Genomic DNA, 12,650 nt, shown 5'->3' with positions numbered 1-12,650 from the left:
AAATGTGAGAAAGATTTGGGATACAAGAAATTGATAAAAGTGATTAGACTCGGACTTAGTAGGCTGGCGAGGTTGAGCTAGTTTACCAAGTGGTCGCGTAGAACTTCCTATGCGGAAACCCGTACTACTCGCCGTCTCATCTTGCAAACGTAGGGTTTTCTCCCGCCATCTCCTCCTCCAATTGGCTTTTGGTAGTAATATTTGAGATCTAAAAAGAACGAGCAGTAACCTGATCCAACTCGCAATCACGTAAGTAGTCACGCTCTCTCCCTATTAATTACTCCATCGACTTGGTTGGATTTGGATTTGGATTTGGATTTCCTTGTAACGATGGGTCGACAACATTAGGGTTTTTGTTTTCGTGCATATTTGTTAATTGCTTGTCGATTGATATGGTGCTCTTTGATCTTTAGCGACCAAATACTTCGAATGTTGAGAGAAGGGGCATCGTTGATTCTAATGATAACGATGATCTACAGCAACATCCTAATAGGGCAAAGCAGAGGTTTGATTTTTTTTCCCCCTCGTTATGTAATTAGAGATTCTTGTGGGTGGTCATAAATCGAATTCTTGGTGAATTGGGATGGTATTAAAATTTCTCTAGTCGAGGGAGAATTTGCTTAAGATTTCAAATGAGATGTGGAAGAAAATTAGATGAAAGTGGTGGGAAAGTTATCTTTGCATTTGTCATGTAATAAGGATCTTCTGCCATATGGTGTACAAAGCCTTTATTTTTGTTTGTGTGCTTTTCTCCATGGCATCTAGTAAGAAATAGCGCCGCAATAAGAAAGCCAAAATAGAATCTGGTAGGAGTTGTTTGAGAAGATGTAATGGTTGATGGTGAAGTTGACTCTAAATAAAATTGAATAGTCAATAAGTTTACATGCAAGCTGAAAACAAATAGTTGAGGACAGCCAACTGACTATTATCGTTGTCCTTACTTATGACTTTGCCCTGATTTGATGCTTAATCCTTTATATAGTCCTTTTCTGATCTAATGTCATACATTGACTTGTAGTGCAATTGAATCTTTTGAGAATGAACTAAACAGTTTGACTCAAACTAACAGGATTCTTGGGAAACCGACACATCAAACTTAGACCAGCCATGAATGAATTCATCATTGTTTATCATCCATTCAGATCTAATCTTGTCCTAAGAAATATGTGAGACTGAGCAGATCCATTCAGATCTAATCTTTTTTCCTTTTGTATTCACCTTGTTTTATTATAGATGGAAAAATTTCAGTCTTATAACTAATTACAACATGTATATGTAGGATAACTTATTTTGTCATTCATATCTTCATTGGCCAGTAATTTTTCTTTTCCATATAACAGATCGTAAAGTATACTTCACATCATTCTGAAGCTTTCAGAGTTTCAAGACGATCACGTGTAAAATTATTGGTGCCTCAGATAAACTGACCATGAGCTTGTGTGATTAGAACATTGCACTCATTAAATAAGCTTGTTTCATAACTTATGTATTATGATTACATATGCCATTGAAAATGTTTAACTGTGGCACAAAATTATTGCATTCATGAGTTTAATACCATTGTTGTTAAGACTTAAGACACGTTCAATAAAAAAAAGACAGTTTCATCTGTAGTCATACAACTTCACAATCCTTAACCAAAATCACATTCTGTTGTGGAATTATGCTTTCTCCTTTCCTTCAAAACTGGCTTTCACTCTGAATTCAGTGCATTAATGAATGACTTGTGTACCTTTTCTTTTCACCAAAGAATTTATGGTGATTTGTGTCACTTTTAATGTACTGAAAGCAGTTATGAATCCAAGATTTACCTTGACCTGTGAATTCTGTCTCACATATTGGCACGCTTAGAATTTTGACACTATCATGCAACTCACCTAGTTGACTCTAATGACATTGGAAACCAGCGGTACTTAACCTAAATAAAAGCTACCACATTTATGATACCTAAAACTTCTAATTGTCAGATTGCCGTATCAGAATGTTGTCATGGATAAACTGATCGTTTGACTAATTGTAGTTGACAAATGTTGTCTCAGTACTTAATATATATGGACTGATTGGCTACAAAACTTCTGCCCTGGAATCTAGTCCTTGGTTTCATGCCTCCACAGGGAATCCGTATTCCAGAAAATGTGTTCTTTCTTGTTGCAACCTTGATCTCTATCTCAGTTAAGTTACAAGGTTGTTTGCCATCTGGTCTACCCCCTGCCTTAGAATATGTACTTTTTTATGCTTGCATGGCATGCGATGCAATTATTGAAATGCACGACAGACTATATGTTTGACTTTGGTTCATCCCGATAGCTCACTACGACATCAATTTTGTCTTTCGTGCTTACGAATTCTAGGCTACTATTTGCAAGCTAACAATGGAGAATAAACAGTGATCAGGTTGGGAACGAAGACCATGGCCTTCTTTTAGGGGCTCGTAAGATAAATATCCATCTAACACTGCTTTATATAGATATTGTAGAACGTCCATTAGTTATATGAGTACTTTAATGGTTGAATAGGTCCTCCGACTTCTACATATAACTTGGTAGGTATTATATTCTCCAAGAAGTGCATTGAACGAACCCAATGGAGATTCATCTATTGATTATAAGTATTGAATGCACCAGAATATATCAAATTTTTTAATCTTGTCAAAGCTCCACTATGGCGGACAGATTCTTCATCCACATCAATCAGGTATCGAACAAAGATTACTCATGTCTTCTTTGTTGGTATAGATCATTTATGCACTGCCATAATTAAGCTCCTCAAAAGATATTACTACAATTTATAAAAAATTATCAAGAAAATACTTATATTTTAACTTAATTATTATTCACATTCTACCATATGAATATTTATTATTTGACCCCTGTTTTTATTTAAAGTACCTTGCCGTTATTTTTTTAACAATCATTTCCATCAATTTATTTAATGGTCAGTTTCCATATTGATAAATTAAAGTAATCATAGATGCAAAATATTTTTAATACTCTTGAATAACCTTGAATAAGATTTTTTTTATGTTAAGATAGGAATAAACAGAGAACTAGATTTTAAAATCAAGAGCATTTTAATTTTTTTTTTTTTAAAATAATAAATAATATATTTTTATTCCGTTAGTTGCTATTAGGGTGAAATTTAGTCAAGGTGTTTTTGAGTCATTAAAAATAAAATGCGACCTCGAATGATAAATGGTAGGATGTGAATAATGACAACCCTAAAATTTAAAGAGTGAGTATATATGCGTTCAAATGCTAAACCGCTATAGCCCTTACTAAATTGTAATAAAATTATGCTTATTCCACGTCCAGACAGAGCCTAACGCACTACTTCCTCTCTGTTTTAAACAATATAACATATTTTATAGGGTGAGAAGATTGTGGAAAATTATTATAACTTCATGACATTTAATATATGCGTCGTCAAATGCTAACCCCCCAGATTGTCTTAGGGATAACATATTAGCCATGGAAAACCGTTGGACCTAACCATTTTGATGCTTTAAATCGTCCAGATTAATAGGTAAACAGTGTGAAAACAATCTCCAACAATTGATTCAGCTTATAGATGTTTCACCTACGAAATTATGCCTAATCTAATTGGCAGGAAGAAATGGGACCCAAGAACTAGTAATTGCAGGTCACAAAAACGATAGAGTAGATGTCTTATGGGTAATATAATGCAAGTGTCATAATCAAGTACCATATCAAGCGAACTTTGGAAGGAAACCCGCCAACTTGGGCATTACGGTTGGGAAAATCCAGTACGAGATAAAGCTTCTCATTAAAAAAAAATTACTCTTCTTTTTGTACGTTCTGGGTTTATTTTATACTCCTAGTCAAGAATCTGACAGCTTAAAAATTATTTAGTGAGCTACTGGAAGATTTGAGGCATTATATTAGAAAACCTTTTGCTATCATTTATTCATTTAAGCTCATAATTGGACCTTAAAACAATATATTCCTTGTAGTAGGGTGATTCTTGAAGTTATCATTCTGTACCTTTAGGTGACAAACGATTTGTAGCACAAGATACTCCATTTGTAATCATTTTGATGTTCGTTCTGATTGTGATAACATAGCAAAATTACAATCTCAACATCATGATGAATAGTTAACGATGACTCGATCAATGAATTAGAGAGTGTTCTCAAGTCATAACCACTAAGGTCATGAAGGTTCGACTCATCCATCTCTCCTGCTGCTTTCATTGAAATGGTAAAGATCTGATGAAATTAGCATAGATTTGCGAGGGCCTACATGTTATATAATACATGCTAACAGTTGTAGGGGTCATTAATTAAGAAATGGTTGTTGGTTCCTGTTCAATGACTTTGCATACTTGCTGTATATTGTGTATGTGCTAATTATTCATTCCCTACTATAAAGTTCTCAGATAAACACTCTTCCATTAATATTTACAAATTATAGTATTTCTTCTTAATTATTTAAGTTTCAGACTCATAATTTTGAGCTCTGTATTGTTCTTGACATCTGTTCAAAGGTAAGAAAACTTCTAGAATTTTGCGTAACAGTTAATTATGTTTTGTGTTTCTATCTGGAGAGACATGTTTCAAGAAACAAGTCTACAAGGAAACAAGTTGTTTATTTTTTAGGCTAATAACTTTAATTAATAACATAAGTGATTCAAAAGAAGTTATCGCAAATATACATTTTTTAATTTTTTTTGTAATACTTGTTGTCTGATAGTGATCCATCCGACAAGGAACCTTAATTGAGGAAGCAACCTTATGATCGAAGAATATGAGTGAGTGAGTATAACGTGGTGTTATCTTATTACTTAGCTTGTTGCCGACACCAAGTGATGTAAGTCTATGAGAAAAAAAGGATGCATGCAAAAGAAAGCAGAGTAGAGAAAGAGGAAAAGGTGAACTCTTTCCCTTCTCTTGTCCTCTTGTATTGACTCTTGTAGCTACTGATATCATCTCCATTTAGGCCCACTCCTTGTAGGTTTAGTTGTTCTTGTTAACTTTTATCCTCTTAGTATCTCACCAGGTAATTTCAAGAAAGCATTCCCGGGTTTTTGCTTGTCAACTGTTTAACCATAGTAAATTGTTTAGGATGAAAGCTATTTTTGTTAGGGCTTATTTTTGTCGCATGTATATCACATATTTGAGTGTGAACGAACCCTTTTAAATTTTAGCGCTTGAATCTATGCCTTTCAAACCGGTAGTAGATGTTCTTGAGGTTACTTTTTAACACTTATATTTTAGTACTTTGGCAGACGAAAGAAATATAGATATCTTAAGTTGAAGGAGTGTATATAAATAAGAAATAGGGATTTTTTTTTCCATGAAATTTTTAACAGCTAATTCTATTTAAAATAAGAGTTTTAAAAGGTATCTAATGTTTCAAGTGATGTATATGCAAATATCAACTTTGATGAGTTACATGTACATTGCGATTTGTTTTTATTATTTATTATTTCATGGCCCTCTCAAACTTGTGGCTCCCTATATAATTCAGCACGGAGGAAGAATGTCTCAATTGAAGCGACGTTGATTGAGATGGTGAAGATTTTCTTTTGGGTGTTTGCTGCACCAAATCCATTGCTAACTCTACTCTAATGTCAAACAAAGTGTCGTCATCTGCTTGTCTCATTCTGAGTATTACTATGATTAGAAGTGACGAAACTAATGTCGTTTATTAAACCCTTCTTAGTTGCAGAGAGAAAATTGTTGAAAAGCCTAACCTAGGGATTTCGTTAATTTACTTTCTTTCTTGTGGCAAACTGATCAGTCGTACGGTTTATACTAGCTTTTGTCGGGTCGAGGTATGCATTCACTTGTGAATTAATGGTCGCTTTTTTTTTATTCATACCGTTTCTGTTACGTAGTAGCAGACCCAGAATTTTGTTACTGGAATAAATTGTAAAACTATAGGGACAGTCTTGGATTTGGCATTCAGTATCTAAAGAATTCCAAATAAACTATACAAACAAGTTAGAAAATGTATGAAAGAAATCAACTTATCTCTTTGGTTTGTATTCATTAGGTATATATATATATATACAAGAGCATGACTACTTCAGTCACAAGTTTCTTTGATGTAATCATGAGATGCCACATACATGGTCATATTGGTTACAGGTTTGTCACCTTTGGTGTAATCATACAATGCCATGTAAAAGAGAGAGTTGTTCATGAGACAGTTATGTGAGGGTGATGAAGCTTAAAAGGTTAACATCGTCATTTTTTACTCTTAATTATGTATTAGTAGAATTTTTTTTTATATCAATTGAATTTGTATAAAATTTGAAAAATGTTGTCATCAACTTTTATGTAATAAATTATTTAATAATTATCATAAAATTTTACCACAGTAATGCAAGTTAATAGCAAAACTATTTTATATACATCATCATTAGTTTTAAATACATGACTATATACAAATTAATCACCTAATTAAATGCAGTGGCTAACTTTTTTGGAGAGTCAGCTCAGTTTTCAGTCTATGAATGAGAGAGAGTTAGTCTTTATCTACCTACAGACTCATAATGTATATATATATATATATATAAACAATTGAGTATGAACAGCATTGATGCAACTCCAGAGCATCCAAAAGACTGAAAGAGCGAAGCTCACAATTATTGTTGATATAAATTCCAGCTATTTTCGTGGGCCCCAATTTCACTTTGCATGCTACACATGTGACATGTGGCCAGATTTTGTCTTTTTTCCTGCAACCAATCCCTGAGAATGTGCCACTTGTTTAGTGTGACGCAGGGTATTTAACTAGTCTTTTGCTATTTTAGATTCAGGCCCTTGTAGGCTTATCAGGATACAAGAGTATCCCTACGAGGAAACTCTAAGGCGCATTTGATGCAAATGGAATTAATATATATATATATATATATATATATATATACAGATGCAGTATATATACCAAAATAAGTAATAATAGTTTAAAAAAAAAAGAACAACTAAATAAGAGAGCTTTCTAACGAGATTGCATTCAAGTATTCGAAGGGATCCATGTTGCATTAGTATTGAGCAGGATCGGTTTTGATTAGGTTACTATTAGGGTAATTAATGAAAGAATATTATGTAAAACGACAAGAACTTCCAAAAACTTATCAAGGCTTTCCTTTTTGTTCCATTAATTAATTATTTAATTAATTTTGAGTATCGAATTAGAGGAGGGGAAGGTGAGAGGTGACGACAGTTGTTTTCTTTCATTCTTGTTGCGTGCATGGGGAGGTCTTCTGACCTCACGTCCCCAAGCACGTGGACTGTTTACTATGGTGGCCTTGCTAATTAATATTTTATTTTAGATCATTAATTAAGAATAGTTAATGACTGCTTAATCTATTCGTAATGATCACCAACTCATCCTCCTCCGTCCACTACCTCTTTCCCCCCTCCGGTCCACCACCACTGCCATCTCTTCTCCCTATAATCTCTCCTTAATTTTTCTTTAAAATTTTCTAAACTATGTAAACATAATAAATTAAATCGATCTAAACAAAAAGAATCACATTTATTTTAGTTGCACTTCTCAATTTCTACGTGTCGAATTTCCTATAGACTTTTTTTTTAAATTTTTTTTTATCCCAACAGGCACTTACAATTTAATTTGGATCCCGAAGTTGTACGGTCTGTATGCCTGTCGATCTCTGTAAACTTAGCTAATCATTAATTTTGGTGTATATATATATATATATATATATATATCCCGGATCCTCCCGCATCTCTTCTAGAGAGAGGAACGAATATATAAATAGCCTCTTTATTGTTATATAAACTTGCCATTTCTTTTTATTCACATCCCTTTTCTACCCTTAACTCCTCATTTAAACTAAAGTCCTACCACATTGCATGTTGGGCTAATCAGTCTTTTCCCCTAAAATTAAAATACATAGTAATCCAAAGCGCAGGTTGAGAGTATAAATAAGGGAGCCATGTTTCTGGTAGCTAAGCCAACAATAATAACCTCAAAGGAGGCAGTTCCATTCTCCACTTCCTCTCTTTCAACCAGAGCTACCTTTACCTATCCATTTACATTATTTCCATGGGAAGATCTCCTTGCTGTGATGAGAATGGCATCAAGAAGGGGCCCTGGACCCCAGAAGAAGACCAAAAACTAATCCAGTACATTGAAAAGCATGGCCATAATAGCTGGAGAGCCCTCCCTAAACTTGCAGGTCCTCCTCCTCCTCTTTATCCTAACTATTATCGATCTCCAGTTCTGTACGCCTATCTTTTTGTCTACCATTCCAAACTTGTAATGCTCTCTTTGTTCTTAATTAATCTCCTGCAGGGCTCAATAGATGTGGGAAGAGTTGCAGGCTGAGATGGACCAACTACTTAAGACCAGATATAAAGAGAGGCAAATTCTCCTCAGAAGAAGAACAAACCATCCTTAATCTCCACTCCATCCTTGGCAACAGGTAGTACTTTTAATCACACTAACCCTAATGATTCCAATATTAGGTCATTCATACATGCATGTCTCATATATATATGTGTATGTGTACTACTGTCTTGATCATCATTAGGTGGTCGGCGATCGCAACGCATCTCCCAGGCCGGACGGACAACGAGATCAAGAACTTCTGGAACACCCACCTGAAGAAGAAGCTGATCCAGATGGGCTTCGACCCAATGACCCACCGCCCGAGGACCGACTTCTTTGCCGCCCTCCCCCAGCTCATAGCCCTAGCCAATCTCCACGAGCTCGTGGACCGCCGCCCTTATGACGACCACGCCGCTTGGCTTCACGCCGAGGCGGTCCAATCCATGAAGCTCCAGTGCTTTCAGCGCCTTATCCACTCGGCGGCGGCCGCCATCGCCACTAGTACACCTATGCCAACCACCACCACTAATGACTTGGTTTCATTTCCTCCTTCGTCTTCTGCTAATGCTCTTGAAATTATTGGCCGTGAGAACCAAGTTGTTCAAGTCCCAGAGGTTGAGATCCCAAGCTTTTTATTTGAGCAGCAGCCTATGAGCAACGGGAGCAACCAAGAATACTATTCCAATTATAGTACTGGGTCACCATTGGTGTCCCAATTCTCTCTTCCTCCACTTACTGACATCTCTGTTTCAAATCTAGGGGAAGCTTGCAGCTCTTCTAGTTGTGGTAGTGGGAGTGCTACTACTCCTTTCTCTTGGCCTGAGCTCTTGTTTGATGAACCTTTCTCGACTGAGTTCGCTTGAATTTTTTCGAAAATTCTCATTGTCTGCATCGCTTTTTTCTTTATCTTTTGTTTTGTTTTGTTTCGTTTTATCCTTTCTTTATTGGAAGTTTGGTTTCTAGTGTTATTGTTATTACGATGCATTGCTTGTTGGTATCAATGCAGTGTATCTCTTATACATACACATACTTTGAATGTACACACAAGATCTCTATATGTATATACATGGCTTGCAATATATATATATATATATATATATAGTCCCTTTTACTCTTCTCTTCTTTGTGGTAATTATTTATGCTTAAAACCTTTCTATGAGCATGCAACTAACTAGTGTTTTCCCATAAGTTTACTAGGAGGTCCCTGCACTTAAAGCAACCTTCTAGATATATTAGCAATAATAAAGAATTAGTAGTAGAGAAGAAGTAGCAGCCTTAAGTTGTTAGAGATTTGACTTTGGTTGTCATCTCTAGAAAAAGGTACATGGACAAAGTGGCAATGATAGGAAGGGCATAAATAATTAACACACAAGCCTTTGTCATTTTCCAATATATTTTAACAACGATATCAATCATAGTATAACTACTCAAGCATCATCCAAGATGTTTTATATTCAGAAGAAGAGTGTCCATATTTCCTAGTGAGCAGGTGGAATTGGATAACTTTTTAACTTCATCCCACTGCATGCTGACACGTGCCACAAAGCCTTAATGTTTCTTACTAGAAAGTGTTGGGTGAGATTAATTTGATTAATTTGTGTCTAATTTATCAATTCATCTTGATCAAAATTAAGTTGGGTTTGGTCATGGTTAATGGAGAAAAGCTAGCATGCACACTGCATCTGATAGAGAGACGTCAATACCTAATCCTCTCTGCTCTTGTGTTGGACACCAAGTTAAAGTTTCCTATGTCATTGGTGGGGAAAAGGAAATGTAAGTAAACTACTTTGCAAAGTGATGACAAAATTGCAAAGTTGGTTGGAGTGAGAAAGAAAGGAGTGATGGAAGACATCCAAAAATCTTGTAGATATCGGATAAAAGAGGATTTATTCCCATTTAATTTGCTTATCCAAACAAAAATAAAGTTGTCGTGGATAAGACTTCATTTTTACGCCCATGTAAAGAAGAATGTTCAAGTTGCCGTGCATACAGGAGGAGTGTTTAATTAGCAATCAGAAAACTTGTTATGAAGATAGAAGTTTCTGCTAGACATGGGTGACTTGGAATCCTAAGAAACTGATTGGGAAATCTAAAAGCAATTGAGAGTCTTCTGCACCTCGAATTAAAATTTTACTAGTATAATATACTATACTGCTATGTGGCTTTTGCTCAATAAAATAGATAAATAAATAACATACTGTACTCGTTACATTGAAATCCATTTTGAAACTCAATGTGGACTCCATCGAATCTTTTACTTCTTCTTATCAAGTTTGAAGATGCCATTCACAGTATTCCTCCTTGCAAGAAATATTGGATATACCAAGTAAAGATAATAATAGACAATTTCATTGAGAGGCTAAAGCAAGCGCGGTCCTATTTTGAGGATATCATGTAGAATTGTGTTACCGGAAAGATCCACTATACGGGAGGAAAAGAAAGTAAAATATAATTTCTCTTCATGTCACTTTGTAATTTTTAATATTTATTAATGTATTTTAATTGACCCATATTCCTCACTTTCTCTAAAAAGAAAAAAGAAAAAAATCTAATTTTATACAACCTTGGAGCCCTTGAGTGGCTGCCACCTATTGGTCTGCAGGAATTCCTTATTCCCAAACTGAAAAGCATATTAAGCCCAAGCCCATCATAATATTCCTTTTGGGCTAGCTTATTAGGGCCCAAACTTTAGCTGCCCAAAAAAAAAATACTTGTAATTTCACAAAAAGCCGAGGGCATTTAGGAAAAATAGCTGCAACCGTCATAAAGCGGCAGCCAGGCTCTATAAATAGTGGGAGTGATGGCGCCCGATCTCATTCAAACCTTTTTGTCCTCTCTCTTCGTTCTCTCTCAAATCCACGATCTCGTTCCCTTTCTTGTGGATTTCTCACTTGGAGAATAATCTTGGGTTTCCAGATAAGAATAGATCGAAATCGTCTCTCCTAATTGTAAGAGATCTCATCCTTGGGGTTTGCCTCTCCGAATCCGTGGGTCTTTTGGTAGGGTTTGCGGTAACCGGTTTCCTCTAGTGGAGATCATCGTTGAAATTTTAGGGTTTAGACGTTATAGATCTTTTTTCTAGGTTTCTTGATGCATAAATTAGGGTTTACCGGCATGAAGAGCATGGATCACTTCAGATCCTTGAGTGGATCCCTCGCTGGGGCTGGGAAAGCTGCTTATCCTCCTTCAAATCCGAGATCTTCCTCCGATTCAATCTCGTATGGAAGCTTTGCGAATCTAAAGCTCACTGCAGGTTTGGTTTCTTTCCGAAATAGATTTTCTTTTACATATTATTGGCCGATCGGAAGGGTTAGACTTGTGTGGTGATTCCGATTCTTGATGTGTTTGATTTCAGAGAAGTTGGTTAAAGAGCAAGCTTCAGTGAAGACTGATCTTGAGATGACGGTAAAATACTTGCCTTTTTCTATTTTTGCCTTACCGTTGATCGCTTTTCTTGAATTTCCCTGGTTTTAAAACTTTAATATCTGATGATCTTTACTTTTGTAATGTTAGTGTTTGATTTCCTCTTTTTCTTTCAACAACTTTCTGATTTATTGCTTCTTTTGGAAATTTACTCATGCAGGATGTAATTTAAATTATAATTTTCATCAGCAACAGGTCTTTTTCACTGTAAAGGCCAATTTGGTCTATTTGTAAACTTTGAAAGTCAGAATCATCCCTTTTGGCTCAGTATTTGCATCATATCATCTTTTATATAATTGTATTTTTTTTTAAAAAATATTTAGATTTCTTGTTTTGCTTGGAACAGTGCAATGTCTGTCATGTTACATCTTGCTTAATTTTTTTTCGCCAGAAGTAACTCTGTTCTATGATATTCTTTTGTTTGGTGCTTTCTTGGGCTGATCAAAAGTTTAAAACTAATATGACTATTTAATGTCATTGATAAACAGCACACAAAGCTGAAAAGAGCAACGGAACTGATACATGTATTAGAATCCAAACTACAACAAGCAGTCAATGAAAATGCGAAGCTAAAAGTGAAGCAAACAGAAGATTCAAAGCTCTGGCAGGGATTAGATTCAAAATTATCTTCAACCAAGACTATGTGTGATCAACTGACTGAAACTTTGCAGCAGTTAGCTGGTCAAACTCTCAAAGGTAATGCTTAAGTGTTGGTAATTTTCCTTGTTGCCTGATCATCTTCAAGTAATTGAGGAGGCACTTCTTTAGCAGCCGAGGAAGACAAGAAGTCTTTTGAAGGAAGGCTTGAGCACCATTTGAAATCTTTCAATGACTTTGACTCCCTGTTAAATGATTCTTCTACAAGATTAAAGTGTGCAGAGAAAGAGATTAATGATGGTAAGTTTTGCA

General features: G+C 35.4%; 2 protein-coding genes and 1 long non-coding RNA gene across 9 annotated transcripts in view; all 3 read left to right on the top strand.

Annotated features, from left to right (window-relative positions):
• The first annotated feature begins 127 nt into the window (after positions 1 to 127).
• LOC140787296 (uncharacterized) lies at positions 128 to 711 on the top strand. The gene is made up of 2 exons (XR_012108800.1): positions 128 to 249; positions 414 to 711. It is a non-coding gene; the product is annotated as an uncharacterized lncRNA (long non-coding RNA).
• A 7,233-nt stretch (positions 712 to 7,944) lies between these two features.
• On the top strand, positions 7,945 to 9,403 carry LOC140785774 (transcription factor MYB93-like). Its single transcript, XM_073133769.1, has 3 exons — positions 7,945 to 8,166; positions 8,283 to 8,412; positions 8,521 to 9,403. The coding sequence occupies exons 1-3, from the start codon at positions 8,034 to 8,036 to the stop codon at positions 9,179 to 9,181; spliced, it is 924 nt and encodes a 307-aa protein (XP_072989870.1). The 5' UTR covers positions 7,945 to 8,033; the 3' UTR covers positions 9,182 to 9,403.
• Positions 9,404 to 11,183: 1,780 nt separating this feature from the next.
• LOC140785770 (sugar transport protein MST1-like) overlaps positions 11,184 to 12,650 on the top strand; it is a 32,205-nt gene continuing 30,738 nt past the window's right edge. For 5 of the 7 annotated variants that reach the window (XM_073133760.1, XM_073133761.1, XM_073133755.1 and 2 more), the window contains exons 1-4: positions 11,184 to 11,571; positions 11,674 to 11,723; positions 12,230 to 12,437; positions 12,513 to 12,638. In XM_073133760.1, coding sequence (XP_072989861.1) covers positions 11,409 to 11,571; positions 11,674 to 11,723; positions 12,230 to 12,437; positions 12,513 to 12,638 — 547 coding nt within the window. In that variant the 5' untranslated portion in view covers positions 11,184 to 11,408. Of the gene's footprint in view, positions 11,572 to 11,673; positions 11,724 to 12,229; positions 12,438 to 12,481; positions 12,639 to 12,650 lie in introns of those variants that run through there. The other 2 variants (XM_073133756.1, XM_073133765.1) reach the window with 2 other exon arrangements.

The sequence above is a fragment of the Typha latifolia genome, chromosome 4 (assembly GCF_019914945.1).
Source record: "Typha latifolia isolate L0001 chromosome 4, TyphaL0001v2, whole genome shotgun sequence".
Taxonomy (NCBI): Eukaryota; Viridiplantae; Streptophyta; class Magnoliopsida; order Poales; family Typhaceae; genus Typha; species Typha latifolia.
Note: the sequence above shows the minus strand (reverse complement) of the source record. Positions and strands in the feature narration are given on the sequence as shown.